This window comes from Myotis myotis, unplaced genomic scaffold (assembly GCF_014108235.1).
Source record: "Myotis myotis isolate mMyoMyo1 unplaced genomic scaffold, mMyoMyo1.p scaffold_m19_p_2, whole genome shotgun sequence".
Classification (NCBI taxonomy): domain Eukaryota; kingdom Metazoa; phylum Chordata; class Mammalia; order Chiroptera; family Vespertilionidae; genus Myotis; species Myotis myotis.
Genome location: NW_023416324.1, coordinates 171,312,829 through 171,332,222, shown reverse-complemented (window position 1 = coordinate 171,332,222; position 19,394 = coordinate 171,312,829). Strand labels below are relative to the sequence as shown.

Sequence of the window (19,394 nt, the reverse complement as noted above, 5' to 3'; positions counted from 1 at the left end):
GAAAGGATATAAGTCCCCTTGCTAACACAACCCTCTACTTATGAAGGAGATAAAACTGACAATAAAAGATAACCCTGATCAGATGTTTTATTTACTTTAATCTTTAAATAAAGAATAAATAAATCAAAAAATGGGCAATGGACCTAAATAGATACTTTTCGAAAGAGGACATACAGAAGGCCAAAAGACATACGAAAACATGCTCAAAGCTACTGATCATCCAAGAGATGCAAATCAAAACGAAAATGAGGTACCATCTCACACCTGTCGGAATGGTTGTCATCAACAAATGACAAGTTCTGGTGAGGATGTAGAGAAAAAGGGACCCTCGTGCACTGCTGGTGGGAATGCAGACTGGTGCAGCCACTATGGAGAACAGTATGGAGTAACCTCAAAAAAACTAAAAATGGAATTTCCATTTGACCCAGTGATCCCACTTCTAGGAATATATCCCAAGAAACTAGAACCAATCAGAAAGGATATATGCACTCCTATGTTCACAGTAGCACAATTTACCATAGCTAAGATTTGGAAACAGCCTAAGTGCCCATCAGCAGATGAGTGGGTTAAAAAACTGTGCTACATCTACACAATGGAATACTATGCTGCTGTAAAAAGGAAGGAACTCCTACCACTTGCAACAGCATCGATGAACCTGGAGAGCATTAAGCTAAGCAAAATAAGTCAGTCAGAGAAAGATAAATATCACATGATCTCACTCATTTGTGGAATATAATGAACACAAACTGATGAACAAAAACAGATCCAAAGACAGAGAAGGATCGGTTAGAACATCAAACCTCAGAGGGAAGAGAGGGAAGGGGTGGGGGAGGGGAAGAGATCAACCAAAGGACTTGTATGTATGCATGTAAGCATAACCAATGGACATGGACATTAGAGGGTGAGGGCAGGAGCTGGGGTGGGGGAACAGTGGGGGGATTAGGAAACATATGTAATACCTTAATCTATAAAAAAACTTTTTTAAAAAATTGATTAGGAATAAGTTGAAAAGTACAAGGAAGAGGGAGAGCAAGAGAGAGTTACCAGACAGAGTTTAAATCTTATTTCAAATTTGTTCTTTTGTATATTATGACGATAATATTGAGTAATTTGTATGCAAGAAGCTCTCCTATAATATTCTACTCTAACTACAATGTTTTTTTTGTTTTATAACCCTTAACCTTAAGACTATGATGCTTGTTTATTGTAGAAAATTGTATTTATTCATTGTAAGGTAGTTATAGGAAATTAAACTTTCTATCTAATATTTAACCTGATGAGTATGATGTCAGTGCTCTTGTTTTATTTAAAGAAACTGGCAGGACAAGAATGATAGAGCTTCTTGGCATTTGGGAAAAGTATTTTATTTTATTTAACTTTATTTTTATTGTTGACACTATTACAGATGTCCCCATTTTCCCTCCCTTTGCCCACTTCCATCCAACCCCCATGGAAAAAGTACTTTTGAGTTTTTTCTCCTTTGCAGAAGTTATACAAGAAAAACAAATGCTTGTTATAGCAGAAAACATTTTTTAAAAACTTTATTTATTAAATTGTTTGGGGTGACGTTGGTCAACATGAACATGTAGGTTTCAGGTGTGGATTTCTATGTTATAAGATCTGTATATTGCACTGGTGTCCACCGCCTAAAGTCAAATATTTTCCTGTCACCTAATATTAGTACCCCCTGCCCCCTGAAAACATTTTTAAAACACAATGGAGCTCTGGTCTGTGTGGCTTAGTTGTTGGGTGTCTTCTCATGATCTGAAAGGTTGTGGGGCTTGATTCTCGGTAGGGGGCATGCATGAGGTAGCCAATCACTTTCACATTGATGTTTCTCTCTCTACCTCCCTCCCTCTCTCTCTAAAAGTCAATAAAAATCTTTTTAAAAAATAAAATAAAAAACACAACGGAGAATTTTTTTTTTAAAAAAAGAATAAATATATATGTGGGCACATGACTACATAATTCTTGCCAGTTATTCCCATACTACTATTGGGAACTGACAACTAAAGATGACACTAAAAACTTAAACCCCCTTCCCTGTCACTCATACAATCTATGCACTGCTCAGAAAACAATTAAGTTGTGTGCCCTTCTGTGCTTTAATCATAATAATGTGATTCTATGACTCCACTGAGTTGCTTGGTAACCAGATGTACATAAGGCATTTAACACAGACACATCCCCTACGTGGATACTCATTAATTCCCTCCTGAATGTATTGTAAATAAAAGATGCACCGGAACCTCAAAGGCTGTTCTGTTTTCATAAAGATTAGTAAAGTGGCTTGAGTTTTCTCCTGTTTGATCAGCTGTTCAGGAATTAAATTCAATGAAGCAATATTCATGTAAAAAACATGTATTATTTAACACAAATATTTTCTATGAAATATAAAGTTTCTCTTAGATGTTTATATGCTGCCATTCATAAGCTCATAGTATACAGATTTATACTGAGTTTATGTACTTATATTTGGTTTATTATTCTAGCAGCTATTCGGAAATAGAGGTGATAGCTAAAACACACATCCTCAGTGGGATATCTATTTAAGGTCCCTGTGAGTTAAATTAGCTATCTTTTTATCTCTACCCTTTACAGTATCCTTAAGTATATTATAATGCTAATAATAATAGCTAGCATGTGCTGAATGTTATTATTGTTTGCATTTTTATTTGGCTCTCATTTTGATAAAATCAAAAGAAGACTTGGAATCTCTCCTTCAGTTACTCTGGGATTATTATAATGTGTTCCAATAACTTCGACAGTGTAGCATTCCCTGGGGTGACAAGCACATATTTTTATTGCAACCCATGGTATTCTAATACTGGAATTTTACAATAAAAGTGATATAGATCTTACTTTTAGACAGAGGCAATCATTTAACCATGTTCACTTAGGATTGTTTCTGACAAAAAGGATTGTGATATGTCTCTAAATGTCCTAAGACTGGAAACAAATTTTAAAGCCTGAGAATGTTATTTTAGCTATTTAAGCCAGCTTCTTTCCTCTAAATGGTCTTTTCTTCCGATTTTGTATATATTATATTTTTTACATTTCAGCCTGGTAAATAGTTGGACATTTCAGCCTGCCTACCCATAAATACTAATATTCTTTTTCACATATAATTCTAATTGTATTTAATATGTAATTGATGCTTGTGACAGCCCCTTCCCATAACTATTATTGGATTTAAATGATCATTCATAGAGTTTTCTGAAATTATGTAAATTTGAAGTCACCCAAACTATGAGGGTTACCATTTAAAACATAACCTTTATTACCACAGGGAATTTTAAATAGTGTGTCTTTGAGAGTTGGACTGCATAGTTCCAATAACTCAACTGAAATAATAATGGAAGTTAATCATGTATTGTTGAACAGAAAGATTTACTCAATAAGAAATCAAATTCTTGCTTTTCATAATTTCATCATAATTTTATTTTGTATTTATTTACACTCATCAATTTCTACTGTGAGGGTCTTTATGAGTATTGGGGGAACTAAGGAAGAGAGATGGGGTTTGAGGGAGAGGAATCAGAGGTCATATATGGACAGCAATTATTAATAGAGCTAACAGGATGTGAAAGTCTTCCAGAAGAAATTCTTGCAGCCAGCTTTGCGTTCTCGGGGTGCCATGGCTGGGTTCGAGTTAGTGGATCTCTGCAGCTCCAGCCTCATTTCATCCTGGTCAGCAGCCTGGGACAAATCTTCAGGTTCCAGGGCATCATTCTCTGTCTGGTTGGGTTCAGACAGCAGCTCTGCCAAGAAGTACTTGGCTAGTTCCTGTATGGGGTGGAAGGGAGAGAGATAGAGAGAATGAGCAGGAGGCGGATGGAAAAGAAGAAATGAAAAAGCCTAGTTTGGGGGGCAGACTCAGCTCCACCCAAAACCCAATTTTCACAGTTGTGCCTCTCTGTCACTTAAAATCATTAAGGGTATAAAAATAAGGGTAGTTACTATAATCACCAATTACACAAAGAGGCTTGAAAAATCAAATGTTTCTGCAAGTTTTCTGTCTCTGTAGGTTTCAAACACGCATAGAGAGAAATAACAGATCTTTACAGCAGTTTTGCAAAGATAAACATGTGCCAACAGTTTGTTAAACTCAATTTTCACATCATGAACTACAAACTTATCACGTTCACTAAGTCACTGTGGGGATGAGACCTTTCAGAATCTTAAACATTGTGTTCTGTCTGTAGAATGCCCATTAGCCCTCGGTCCACTGCATGAGAGGGAGGTATTGCTTAGAATGGTAGCAGCGACAGAAGTGCGCTCTTTCAGCACCTGGGTCAGCGCCTCCCGTGGTCAGCACGCAGGCTAGATGCCATCATACCTTCCAGCTCAATTACCCAGGTCTCAGAATTTTCTTGAATGCAAAGAACTCACCTGTGACAGACGGCGCTGATTAGGGAGAAAAGAGGTAAGAGGGGATTCTGGACTTTGAAAGTTATCCTAAGAGCTTTGGGAGCTGAGGGACCCAGAAAAGCACCAAAACTCTTCAGGAGCACCTCTTAAATCCACCCAAGGGGACTGGGGCGAGCCTAAGAGAAGGGTAGGGTTTCTGGAGAGGGGAAAGAAAACGTCGAGGGAGTCTCCTTACCTGCTTCCCTGCGGCAGCAGCCAGGGATTTCTGCAGAAATTGACGGAGTCGGGGATCCGAGGGGGCGCCGGTGACACCGCTCAAAGCCAGGACGATGGAGAGCGCGGCCAGCGCGCACTGGAGGCGGCAGGACAGCATCTCCGCGGCGCCTGGGAAGCCAAGCTAAAGCGCGGTTGGTCAAACTCTAGGAGCGGATCTGCAGGCTGCAGCCAAGGCTCAGAACCTTGCGGCTCCTAAAGCGGCTTGTGTGCTCTCCACCGTCTCCCCGCTTTTTAAACTCTCTCTCTGACGTCAGACTAGGAGGCGCCCCCAGATCTCACTAGCGCTTTTACGCACAATTAGCCTCGTGAAATCAATCACAGAAGTGAGAGGAGGCTACACAATCCAAAGTCTCTTACTTTAAAAAAAATCTTGCACACCCACGGGCCCACAGGATTTCACACATGTCACACCATCTACACAGTCTTCTATATTCTACGCACGTACACATTCCAAAATTTCACTCACACACGTACGTGTGCACTCAATTACACACAGAAGCTCAAACACAGCCGAAAAGACAAGTGCACTACCACCCAGGCTGCATACACATAAATGTACTCAGACCACTCTTCTGTCCTTATACTCAAACATGTTAGGACGGCTAAACAAATGCAGAAGTGTATGAGGATGCCAAGTGGAGATTCAGAATTATTCCTCTAAGAATTAATTTAAGAATAGAATTTGGATGTTAGAAAGATTGGATCATCTCTTTCTCCATTATCTCCGTAAAAAGTCTTGTAGATTACACTTTAATGGGCTATAAAAGAACTGCACCTTCCCTCTAATGGAAAAATTACCTTTGGCTCACCCTCCATCCCTCTTTCTCAGTAGCTGAGAAACTTCTAGTCTAACCTGTCTTCTTATTGTGACAAAAAGAAAAAGAAAAACACAAAAAATGAGATTAACTTCATTTTGGTGCCTTGAAGATGGAAAACAATCTCAGAAACCATCTATTAAACCTTGGTGTTTGAGTCACTGAACCTAGAAGTGGGCAGTGAAGTGCTCTGGAGTCTGGATCACACACTGCACAGTCGGCCAGACCTCCACATTCCAAGGCCAGGGTTCTTTTCACTCAGCTCTGAGTTTTCTAACCGATTCCTGGCCAGTAGGAGCAGTTTTAGGTCAGGGACCACCCCCAGTCTGGACCTGCAAAAGTCCAGGGATGCCCTGCATATCTGTGACCATTACTATGTGTCTACTAGTATGTGTGGGGAAAGGATCAGCTGAGCTTAGTTAGACATAGCAGTCCCCTGCTCCCTACATGCATCAAAGGGAAGTTTAAGACATGCTGTTTCATATAACTTATTGATCCTCCCAATAAAGTCTAGTACCCATCTGGCACCACATGGTTATTACAATTATTGACTACATTCCCTATGCTGTACTTTACACCCCTGTGACTGTTTTATGACTACCAATTTGTACTTCTTAAACCTTTCATCTTTTTTTTAAGCCACTAATGCTGTACACCTGAAACTAATATAAAATAATATGGAATATCAACTACAATTGAAAAACAAAATTAAGAAAGAAAGGTTATTTTAGAATTCTGACTGTGGTTAAATGTTTGCTGTTCAGATCTGTGTTCTGACAGTTTTTATTTTTATTTTTTTCAAAATCATTCCTTATCAAGGAAGGGCTAGATAGTGTCCTGGCATGAACTAGGGATCCCTGCAGGCTGACATTTCATGACTTTCAAGCTCATAAAAAACTAAAACATGTGTGTTTCCAGAAACAAAAATAAAGCAAAGAACTTGGCCAATGCTTTCACCAGCCATGCATCATGTATGCATTCTCAATACTTAGACCAAAACCATAATATTGATATGCAGGAGAGGTGTGTGTGGGGGTGTCCTCAATGGCTTGAATAATTGTCACCATTTCCTTCTGTGTCTGTAAGCCAAAGCAATGGGAGAATGCACAGGATGGTGTGCTAGAGCATCCAGGGCTTGGCAAGTCTAGGCAGGGCTAAGCACCAGTGGGGCACTAAAAGTCACTCACATGTGTTGGAATAGTCTGGGAGAGCAATGACTCTGTGGCTGATGATCCCAACCTAGGGAATACATGTTATTTTCTCTTTATATTCTGGAACTTCCTTGGCTCCAACTGGAGACTCAGAGTCTAGTTATATCAACCCAACTATCCCAAGGCACCCCCAAATGATCTCATACCTCCTCCACCCAGAACTTGGCCTTAGGCAGGCCCACTGACTAGAGAGGGAAAGTTTTCCTAATATAGCAACCAGCCAAGGAGCAAAGAATAGCCCTACTCTCTTGCTCAGTGCTCTGGGATCTCTTCAACCTCCCTCCCTGGACTCCTGTTCCTCTCCTTCCAGATCCTCTTCCTCCTCTACCCGTTCTCCTCTTTCCTCTTTCTCCCTTTCCCTAGCCTTTCTCTGGATTTTTCTTTCAGAATCTTCCTTATTCAATCCTTCTTTTGTTGTCTCTCCCCATTTCCTGTCCTCAATCCTCTTTGTTGTTCTCCCCTCTCCCCATAATTTTCTGACTTCAGTGTGGTTTCATCTGGCTCTTCCTGCCTTCTTTGCATCACTCATTTTCTTCATACCCTGCTTAGTTAATACTTGCCTCAGTCCCTGAATCTAGGCTCTTCCTCTTTCACCTCTCTCCTTCTCAGCTGCTTACCACAAGAATTACTCATGATCTCCAGCTATTTAAGTCCTTACTTGTGAACAGTGAGATCTGGGTTTCTTGCCTCCTGCCCCTGCTGAAGTGCTAAGTAAGGCTGTGGATGACAAGACTTCTGCATTTGGTTTTTGTTTTATAATCCTGGCATTGTTAGGAGTCTAGGACCACTTAAGAGTGAAGTGGCAGGACAAAAGGTGGCATGAATTCTTCCTTAAACCCCCCATGGCCAAGTTTTGCATAAAAGTTGATTTGGCACAAAGGTACTTCATCCCCAACCTGATCTCTCTGCAGACAACCCCCAAGATCTCCCTTGCAAGTCCCAATGGTTGAGAGGGGGAGTCGATTTTTTACTCTACTTAGGACCCTACTTCCTAGACCTTAGTCACCAGGAGTCACCTTCTCCCATTCTTACGCAGCCCCTTTCCCTTGTGCACATCAGGGCTTGCTAAACCCCTCCCCTCACAGAAGAGGAAATAGAAGTCCTGAGGGCCTAAGTGCCTTGCACAAGGCACACAGGCAGGAAGTAAAAAGGATCAGAGGGAGGATGCTCTTCCAGTTTAGCACCTTTCACACTCCCCTGACTCAGAGATGCCTGAGATACCTGGCTGAGCAGACTGCATCCAGGATACAAGTATCTCTAGAAGGCATCCAGGCCTCTCTACGGTGCAGCTCTTCTGGCCAGAATAGGATTGGCCACCTCCTGTGAAATAAATGTACATGTGGGTGACTACCTCCCTATATGAGTAGAAACTCGTTTTAATGAGAGACAGTAAAATCTTCTGAGCAGAGTCAGATGTTCAATATTAAGCAATGCAGGGAAAGTACAGAAAGTGTCTGTACTGGGAGTTAAAAGACCTGGATTCTAGTTCTGACTCTGCCACAATCCAACTGTGGGACTCCCTCTCTGGGCCTTAGTTTCCAGTCTGCAAAATCAAAGGTTTGATAGGTAACCTTTGTGGTTTCTTCCAGCCCCGATAATCAGAGTTTAAATTTGAGAAAATAAAGGGGCAAACTAGAGTGTATTGTAATGTTAAATGCTGTTTCTTTCTTAAAATGAGGACTCTATGTTAGAAAAGCTCCTGGTTGGGAAAGTATGAAGTGCCTTTATACTAAATCAAATAGCTGGGCCATAGGTGTTTAAGGCACTTCATACCTTCCCAACCAGGGCCTGTTTCCATGGAAGAGGAGGTGGCTTGTGATTGTTATTGGGCACCTATTCTCCAGACTAGTTCAGACAAGAGAAGAATGGTGTTTGAGGCTGGAGTGGTAGGAAGGAAGTGAAGACTGGTTAGGTCTGAAGTTCATTTTGAAAGAGTAGACAGAACATTCTGATGCTTCTTTGAATATAGACTTAAAAAATGAGAAAAACTGGTAACATTCTCTAAAATTGACTTTTTAGACTTCCTGGACTTTTTTTTGCAAGTGGAAAACCTTTTTATTTCCCAGTCAGAAGAAAGTAAAAATTACAGGCTATGGAGAGAAGAAACATGGAATACTGGAAAGAGCCCTGGACTGGATCTCTGAGCCCTAGACTTAAGTGCTCAGTTTTCTCCTGTTTAAAATAGGCCTGAACTCCTGCATTTGTTAAAATATGATTTAAGAACCATATCAAACAGTGTACGTAAAAGTTCTTGGTAACTCATAAAACACGATAAAAAGAAAAAGGCCTGTTTTTTTTTATTGCTGTTCAGGTGGAGGCAGCCAGCCCAAGCCAAGGGGTAAATGTTCAATGAGCCAGTCTTTGGGAGCTGGAATGTCCCTGTGATGCTCTGAGCTGGCTAGGAAGACAGGCCTTCCTCATACTGGGGGCATGTAGGGTGTGATTTGAAGGTCCAGGAAGAAGTGCAGCAGATGGAAGCTGAAATTTATCAACTAGAAAATAGTCTCTTCTCTTTTATATACTTTCTTCTTGGAGATACAGCACATTAAAACTTGGAAGCTATTAACACTTTAGTGTGAATTCATTTGTTGAATTGTCTTCCAGATTTATATCTGGCTAAAGAAAATCTAACATTTACTTAAGGTTTGACTTAAATAAGGTTGGGAGCAAGAGATCAATTTGGAGTAAGTGACCCACCTAGTAGGGGGAAGACTTTTTGGTGAATGTTGTTGGGGATGAGGGCAGGCTATGGTGAGCATGTGGATTTCCTGCTGAAGGACAGGAGCCTGACAATACCATAGAGACCTTTCCTTCTACAGCAACTCTACTACTATGGAGCACAAAATGAAAACTTGTAAACCTCACCCAGTTGGTGTGGCTCAGTGGTTGAGCACCAACCAGTGAACCAGGAGGTCATTGTTCAATTCCAAGCACACATGACCGGGTTGTGGGCTTGATCCCCAGTAGGAGGTGTGCTCAGATATGTGTCTTTTGTGCCCCTAGCAGAGATCCTCACAGATTATAGTTCTGTGCCTTAAAGGTCTATACGTCTCATCTATGAGAGATTCACTGAGCAGAAAGCTTGTCTCAGCCATGTTTGTATCTTTCTCAGAGACCAAAAAGCATGAAGCACAGAGTAGTTGCTGAAAAATAATGCTTGGGTTGGACACAAACTTCTCTCTTCTTATATGTGAGGTCTCTGGATTCTGTGAGTAGGACAAGCATCGCACGCTTCTGGTAACAGAGGACTGTATCATTTGACCTCTAACCCTAAGTAGCTGATACATTTAGGAACACATATCTATTGATCCTTTAGTCATCTCTGAGCTTCAGAAAGAAGAAAAGACCCTAAAAGTTGCTCAGTGTCACTGCTCCTACGTGCTAACTGAAGTGGTCATATCAATATGCTAATATAATCACTGGAAGGACTGGGAGGACATAACCATCCTCCACAGCATTAAGCACATGCCGATAGTGCACAACAGAAGTGAATAACAATGTTAACTCACCTCTTTGTAGTGTTTCACATTTGTTGAAGTGTGTTGATATCAACTGGACAAGGGAATGAAGGCCCCAGGTTATGTAGTAGTGTGTAGCTGGGCTGATGTCAGAGCCCTTTCTGCCACTCCAATATTTCCTCTCTCACCAGACATAGGTTAGGAAACTTTTCCCCTAATTCTCTCTTAGTTTCCCTTTCTCTTTGTGGATCCATCAGTCTCCCATAAGCACCCCACTTGTTTGTCTCTGACTTCTGCTCAGGGCTCCTCAGTGAAATGAAACTGAGCTGTGCTCTGCCCCACTGTGCCATCCAGAGAACATCCCCCAGGTATGTTTATTTACTTTCCTCCTAAAAACAATAAGGATATTTACTCATCAAGGGAGAGGACAATCTGTGCAAAGGCCCTGAGGTGAAAGCATGCCTGGTACAATCAAACATCAACAACAAGGCAAGAGGACCAAACAGATTGGGTGAATCAGAGAGGGCTAAGAGATGGGGCCAATAAAGCAGCCAGGAGCCAGACATAGCCCCTCAAAGGCTGTGGTAAGAAAAAAATTGAAATTTTTTGAGCAAGGAATTGACCTTATTTGTTAAATCTGAGGTGTGAAATCTGAGGTCTTCCATAAGCTTTCCTAGGGCAGCTGGCAGGAGAGAAGTTGTCTTGACCAGCTGGGTCTAGCAAAATAGGGCCAGAAACCAATGGACCTCTCCCCTGAACCGTGCAGAACAAATGGCAAAGTTCCTCTTTAGGGGATCCTGAGACCTCCACTTTGAAATGGAATGATAGAGACTATAATCACAGAAATGCCCTGTGAAGTGAATGTATCCCTACAACTACTTCAATTCCCCTGCACTCAAACCTCTGAGGATTAATCTAGACTTCTGGGTCTTAACCCTGGCTCTGCACCAGGATTGCCTAGGAAACATTTTAAAAGCATAGGTGTCTGGGCCCCAGTGCAAAGATTCTGATGCATAAACTTGTATCTCCTCTTCTCTCCTCCTTGATCTTATCCTCATCATCTCTCTCACATTTCCTTTCATTTTCTGGCTCATGTCTTCTTCTCTTATTTAACCCCAACTCTCCATTTTTTCCCCATCCCACCCTTGACACGAGCACAACAGACTTAATTCTGCTCCATCGCCTCTCCTGATGTTACCCCCAAAATTGAGGGCAGAGATAGGACTGGGGCCAGCAGGGGACCCATCCACAGACCAGAGCCTTCAAAATCATCGAGTCCCACCCATCCAGTTACATATGGGAAAACTGAAGTCAAGAGAAGGGAAGGAATTCAAGGAACTTTACAGCACACGTGTGTCACAGAAAGAATAAACACAGAACTGAGAAAATCAGAGACCCTTCATACATTCTTTCCCTGGCACAAGTGCACTGTGACATTCCTTGAATTTCTTCTAGCCAAGTGGTTGATATCATGTAACAAGATGGTCCTGTCCAGTCCTCTGTGTACCTCACAATTAGCTTGCAGCAAAACCCCACTCCCTGACGAAAGCTTTGGGGATTAATATTCAGGCCTTCTTGCTTCCTGTCTCCATCCATTTCTGGTTGTGTATTTTCTAATCCCATGAAACAAGCGGACCGGCTCCTCCTGGCGGTGACTGCCTGTGGCTGCATCAGCACACAGGGCAGGTTGCTGTTGTTAAACTGAACTCTCTTGCCCTCTGCTGGCTAGATTGTAGAAGACAACTTCAGCTAAAATTTTAGGGCACGATTTTATTCATTTCTTCATTTATTCGGCCGACTCTTTAAAAACAGCTACTATGCAGAGAACACGGTGCTTGGTGCTGAAGTTGCAAAGAAGTGTGCAAAAAAATATTCTCTTCCTGCAAACATTCTAATATTGAACACTTCGGGCCAAATGCTGTGCTGGGAATTAGAAAATGAACAAAACTTCAAAGAGAAGTGATCTGGTAAATTACACAGAACTTTATCTGCGCCATAGGATCCTATAATTAGCGTTAGAAGGGGCCACAAACACCTTCTAACCAAATTATAGACTTCTCCAATTAGGTCTAGAACCCCCTGAACACAGGCCTTAGGGACTATCAAGATGGGGAAGAAGCAAGTTATAGGGATTCTGTTTCATTGAACAGGATTTTGCCACAAAGTTTCAGAAGAACAAAGGGATTGGAGGGAAAACACAATTCAAAACCTGCAGTCTAAAACAAAAGGTCTCTTACCTGTGACCTGAATGCCCTCCAGCCTCACGAACCTTTCCTTTCGTTCTCTGACTCATGTCTTCTTTGCTCACCTAACTCCAACTCTCCTTTTTTCCACATCCCACCTTTGACTTGAGTACAAAGGTCTTAACTCTGCTCCATTGCCTCTCCTGATATTACCCACAGAGTTGTGGGCAGAGACAGGACTGGGGCCAGCAGGGGACCAACTGATGTCACATTTGTGGCTGGTCTCAGAGCCATCAACTTAATCACCCTTTTCACCCACATATCTATGGAACCTCAGCTTTGCAAGGTCTCTCCAAGAGGGAGGATGCTCCCAAGGGGGTCTGTCATGTGTCCAAAGCTTCTTCTTGTACCTGGTCACACCTTTGCCACAGAGCCATTATTCCCAATGCTGCGCCCAGAACCAAGGACACTTCCCTGGATCTCTGCTCTTTCTGGGATGTTCTAAAGTGGACACTAAGGCCTCTTACACCAGTGGCTTTCAAACTTTTGATGACAATTTACATAAGAAATATACTTTATGTCACAATCCAACATACGCACACACACACACCTTCCCACGTTTCTCAAAACATACATACTTTTGTTACTTGCAGTAAACTGGTACATTCTATTCTTTTTTTTAAAATATATTTTTATTTATTTCAGAGAGGAAGAGAGAGGAAGAGAGAGGTAGATACATCAATGATGAGAGGGAATCATTGATTGTCTGCCTCCTGCACGTTGGACCGAGCCCACAACCCAGGCATGTGCCCTTGACCAAATCGAACCTGGGACCCTCCAGTCCTCAGGCCGATGCTCTATCCACTGAGTCAGACTGACTAGGGACATTCTATTCTTTTTTTTTTATTTCTTTCTTTGGAATGCTGGCCATGATCTGCTAAATGAACTGTGACCCTACTGAGTCATAAACCTCACTCTGAAATGCACTGCTCTGGGTCCTGGGCCTTATGCACTACCCTCTGCATGGACCCTTGGATTTCCTAGGTTGCTGTGCAACCCTAGTGGGACACTAGGTACCAGGCCCTGCCATCCCAGGTGCTGGGCTCACTTTTCCTCTTCTTTCTTTTTCTCTGCCTCCCAGCCTTTTAGAGAATCTCACTGCTGTTTTAACACCAGGGTTTACGTGATTAAGCAACAAGGCTCCTGGCTGTTAAAACAACAGTGTTTACCAACTGCAATAATTTGAATGGTGGCCCCCAAAGAGGTTTTAACCCCAGGCACCTGTGAAGAAATGCGACTTTATTTGGGGGTAGCAGGGAGAGGTCTTTGCAAATATAATTAAGTTAGGATGTCAAGATGAGATCATCCTGGATTATCTGTGTGGGCCCTAAATCCAAAGATAAGTGTACTTACGAAAGATAGAGAAGACAGAGGAGGCAGTGGGGAGAGGCAGGCAGAGATTAGAGTGATGCCACCACAAGCCAAGGAACAGCAGGATTCACCAAAAATGGGAAGTAGAAGAAGGGCGGGGGGAGAATAGAGCTTTTGGAGGAACTGTGGCCCCTAACCCTTTAATTTCAGAGTTTTGAATGCCAGAACTGCAAGCAGATAATTTTCTGTTATTTGAAGCCACCAGTTTGTGGTAATTTATTACAGCATCTGTCAAAAACAAGTAGACTAGCTAACTTTTCCTAAGCTCTAAGGCAGTGGTTCTCAACCTTCCTAATGCCGCGACCCTTTAATACAGTTCCTCATGTTGTGGTGACCCCCAACCATACAATTATTTTCATTGCTATTTCATAACTGTAATTTTGCTACTGTTATGAATTGTGATATAAATATCTGATATGCAGGATATATTTTCATTGTTATAAAATGAACATAATTAAAGCATAGTGATTAATCACAAAACAATATGTAATTATATATGTGTTTTCCGATGGTCTTAGGTGACTCCTGTGAAAGGGTCGCTCGACCCCCAAAGGGGTCGCAACCCACAGGTTGAGAACCGCTGCTCTAAGGGGACCAGATGGAGCCGGATTCCAGTCACAGTCACCCTCTACATGTGGAGCCACTCCTCCCCCTCCAAACCTCCAGTGCCTTTGTGGAGTCAGTTTCATCTGCCAGATGTTTCTTCCAAACAGTAGTCTCCTAAGGGGCTCTAGAATTTCTTCTTGCAATTATTGCAAGACCCTCCCCCATCTCCTTCCAACATATAGAGCTTGATCAACTAAATCCCAACCATGGGCACAGTGAAATTTTTTTCCCCAAAAAGTTCCTCAATTTCCATGTAATGCATACATCGGTTTTTGAAACTGGAAACCAGGCTTAGCATGGCACTAAAAGCCCAGAGGAGTGAAATGATTTGCCCAAAGCCACACAGTGAATTAGTAGCAGGTGGGTGTTTTTCTGACTGCTAACAACATAAATATAAACAGTTTCAGGGTGTTCTCCAGCATTATGAGAAATACAATCTCTAGATAGGTAAGGCCAAACCTCCATTCCTCAGGCATATTTTGTATCCACTCAGCTTTCAACCTGTTTATAACACCATCTGCTTCACTTGCTGAAGGGGCATCACTGCTGTCTCCCTTTGATCCTAGCTCTGCACTTCTTACTCATAAAACCTTTCTGATTAATTGATGAACCAACACCATGCCTTGAGAGAGAAGAAAAAAAAACTATTGGCTAAGCAACATTTCCAGCAGGAGTCCCAGGGAAACAGATGTCAGCTTGGGTTCCTGACAGTGCAGCTGAAAAACAACTGTGTTCTTAGATCCAAGGAGACATGAAGTGAGCACTAGTCCCCCTCACCCCCTCCCCAGTCCTGAGATTATATGCCCATCTAGAGTCATGACTTCCAGATCCAAATTCCCATTTTCTTCTTTAAAAGAGAAGAAACATTTCTGTTCAGATTTACTCTTCATAACTCTAGAAACTGATGGAAACCACATACGTCCTATTCTTCTAGAAGCCACAACACACAGGAGTAGACCCATACATCTAAATAATTCGGAAACCAAGCTGTCTGTAGATTGCTTTTCATTGTAGCAATTACCTGATTATCTAGCAACTAGAGGCCCAGTGCACGAAATTCATGCAGGGTGGGTCCCTCAGCCAAGCCTGCACCCTCTTGCAATCCAGGACCCCTCAGGAGATGGCTGACGGCTGGTTTAAACCAGCAGTTGAACATCCCTCTCACAATCCGGGACCATTGGCTCCTAACCACTGGCCTCCCTGCCTGCCTGATCACCCCTAACTGCTTGCCTGCCTGCCTGATAGCCCCTAACGACTCACCTGCCTGCCTTATCACCCCTAACCACTTTGCCTGCCTGCCTGATTGCCTCTAACGGCTCATCTGCCTGCCTGATCGCCCCTAACTGTCTCTGCCTCAGCCCCAGCCACCATGGCTTTGTCTGGAAGGATGTCCGGAATGACGTCTGGAAGGTCGTTTGGCTGTCCCATCTAATTAGCATATTATGCTTTTATTATTATAGATAGTTTGCTTGCATGCCTGGTCCCTTACAAAAGGGGTTTTCACAGAGACTGTGTACCCACCCTGATTAACCCAGAAGATTGCCCCAAACATATAAAATCTTCACAAAATGCTGGTCAAATATTGAATGAATATAGACCCTAATGCTAATCAATGTCTTTGACTACTGTATTTACACAAACGACTCCTAAACTTACCTTTTCTCTTATCATGTAGTCCAACCTCTTTAAATCTATTCTATATCCTATGGCCTGGTTCAACTTTTAAATAAACATTTGATCACATAATTGTCTCCCTTTAAAACTCCAAATGCAGATCAGTGTCTTTTTTAAAATGTCCACACTCTTTACACAGGTTTCTGAGGTTCTCAGGAATGCGGTTCCAACTTCTTCAATTTTATTTCCCACTGATACCTCACCTTTAGAAAAGGTGTGTGCTCACTGTTCCCTAAAAGGGCCATACAGTTCAGTCTCTATCAAACTACTCATCCTGTCCCATTTCTCTGCAGTTCACGCACACTCAAGTGCTCTCAAAGTCTACCCACTCCTCAGGGAACATTTCCAATTTTATATTTTCTGGAAAGAAGTTAATCCAGATATTTTAGGACCTGGAATGTATAGGATTTGGTGTGAGTCAGGGGTCTCTTTAACAAAAAATAATACAAAATTATGAATGCAAAATTCTCTCCTATCATCATGGAGATAGCTTAATAGGGATCCATAAAACAAAAATATTGAAACTCACTGAGCACAAAGACTCCAAGGTAAGTGTGCTGAAAAACAGCCATGCAGAAGGACTATAAGAATACGTGTTAAATGCTTCTCAACCTCAAGACATTTACAACACACCAGGAGATGTAAAGATATGCTTACAACTATCATACAAGAAAGTATGAATTTATTAAGTATAGATTCAAGAAAGAGGTTGTGGGAATGTGCTGAATAATATCCTTAATTCTGTCTCTAGATATTTGAGACAGCTTCTTAAAAGATGGCATTTGGGAGTGGGGTGGGGGGAGACTTAAAGGAAGAAAATAAATAAGCTTTGGGAAAAGAATGGGAACCAGAGAATTACAGGCTTGGGGATCATTGTGCTGGAGGACAGGGAACAGCAAAAACACCGTGTGTTTGGGGAATAACCCATAGCACTCTGTGAGGGCAGCTCTAGTTGTACAGACTGATGAGCTGGGAGACTGTGGCTAGGGTCAGCTCCAAGTGACCAAAAATAGGGGTGCCTTTGAAAGCAGAAAAGTTTATTTCTCACTTGCATAAAATTTCTTGTTGATTTGATTAGGTACCAAATCATGTCTATCTTGTTCTTCTGCCATGTATGATCTTGACTTCATGATCAAAGATAGCAGCATCCATGCTGAGGGAGCAAGGTAAAAAAAAAAAAAAAAAAAAAAAAAAGAATAAAGATGAAGAGAGTACAGGACACATGGCTATTATCTGTGGGAGACTGCATGGCTATAACAGTGTCTCCCATTCCATATGTTCTTCTTACAATGTGCCTTTGGCATACCTCTTTTTCCAAGGCAGGGCCTTTGCCTCCTACTTATGAAACTGGGCAGATTTAGTGACTGTTCTGATTAGAATATGGTATCATTGATACTATGTGATTGTCAAACTAAGTCATAAAAGAGGTGTTAATTTTTGCTTTCCTCACTGGGATACACATTCGTGAAGCCTTCAGCCACCAGGTCAGTCTAACTGCCCTAAGGTGGCCATGTTTTGAGGAAGCCCAACAGCCCGCATGGAGAAGTGCCAGGACTATGTGGAAAAAGAGAGTTACCCAGCCAGCCCTAGATGCTTCAACCAGCCACTGTCTGACTGCAACTGCCTGAGAGACCCAGAATCAGAAGCACTCAGTTGAGTCCTTCCCATATTTCTGACCCTCAACAATGATGAGAGATCATAAAATGGTTACTCTTGTATTATACCACGAGGTTTTTTGTTAAACAGCAATAGATAACCTAAATACTATTTTTTTTTAGGAAGTTTCCCCCCAAAATTTCACATATAACTTCTGTGTAATGTATCTTTTAGCCAGAACTTAGTCTATAGCCATACCTAACAGCAAAGGGGTATGAGCTAAAACCCTATCCCTATGGGAAAAAGAGAAAACAAATTTTAGGAGATAACTGGTCTGCCACCACTAGGATAGAAACTGCTTAAAGACTAGAGATATATGAATACAATGTACTATTTTTTTTTCAAAAAAAAGACTTATTTAAAGATCACCTAATATGCATCTACATCTATATAAGTTATCTATAATAATAAAAAGCATAATATGCAAATTGACCAAATTGCCACACAGCGGAATGACGATCCAGACAACCTTCTGGATGAAGCCAGGATTACAAGGGCGGCTCAGGCAGCCAGGTCTGTGAAGGCCTACTCTTGTACAAATTTCATGCATCTGGCTTCTAGTTTATTTATAATCATCTTGTTTTAGTAAAGATTCAAATTAATTTATGGGAGTTGATTTTTTTAAATGCAAGTTAGACGTAGTAACTTTAGGTTTAAGGTGGTAAACTCAGCCCATGTACTTACTTCCCAAACCTTCCAAACTTTACAAATTCCACCATGGGCATTATCAAATGCAAAGCATCTATCTTGCAAAGAGATTTGTATGTACTAGAAACCACAGATGCTGCATTCCCAAAGCACTAAGAAACATATGTATATGTAGTGGCAGTCATGACAAGGCTGAATGTGGACCAACCTGTGGATCTCCATAGGCAAACAGAAAGTTGACCTCAGGAGTAAGAGGAAAAGACCACTTTTCTGACCAGACCAGAACACTAACATTCTGAAGCTTGGAGTGGAAGGGTATTTAGATGAGGGCAAGTGAAAGGACAGTCGATGGGAGCAAATCAATCCTACCTCTGGAACTGTACCAGGTCCCCAGGCAGAGAGCATCTGGTCACTGCACTAACTTCCTGATTAAGTTTGCATGAAATATAAGGCAAGGGGACCCTGTCTCCTAAAGTCACACCTAATAAGGTATCCATGTCAGTCAGTGAGAGAAACAGTACTCTTACAACCTGATCTACAACAAAACACAGCAAAGACATTTTTTCCTGTGCTCCCTGGACCATGCAGGGTGAACACATCTGAGTGAGCTCACTCCCCACCCACCCTTAGCAACAAGATCCCTCTTCAAGTGAAGAAAACTTTGGTAAAATAGGAATTTTCTTTCTTCCTTTGTTTGAGACCACATAATTTGAAGAGGCATGACATAATATCTAATAGAACATTCCCTACTTACCTGGCTGTAAACAACAGCAAAAAATAGTCATTACGCAAGTGAAAAGTTATAGTTCAAACACATGAAAACAATCTAAAGAATCAGAGTAAATGCCTCCATCTCCCCTATGGATATGACTATAAGAAACAATAAAACAAACAAACAAAACCTTACTGACTTTAGCTTGAATTTTTTTTACCAGATTTGTGAGGTATTGCACCAATAATTTTTACATTAGATTAGACAATATAAAAGAAAATATACATTATTATGTTGATAGCATAATTTTCTCTATATAATTGCCTCAATAAATTCCAGAAAAACATTGAAAT

The 19,394-nt window shown here is 41.5% G+C and overlaps 1 protein-coding gene across 1 annotated transcript; it reads right to left on the bottom strand.

Annotated features, from left to right (window-relative positions):
• Window positions 1-3,413: 3,413 nt before the first annotated feature.
• Window positions 3,414-4,868, bottom strand: SST (somatostatin). The gene is made up of 2 exons (XM_036352097.1): window positions 4,607-4,868; window positions 3,414-3,786 (listed from the first exon to the last, which is right to left on the bottom strand). Exons 1-2 carry the CDS (start codon window positions 4,742-4,744, stop codon window positions 3,574-3,576), a joined length of 351 nt encoding a protein of 116 aa, XP_036207990.1. The 5' UTR covers window positions 4,745-4,868; the 3' UTR covers window positions 3,414-3,573.
• Between the last annotated feature and the right edge of the window lie 14,526 nt (window positions 4,869-19,394).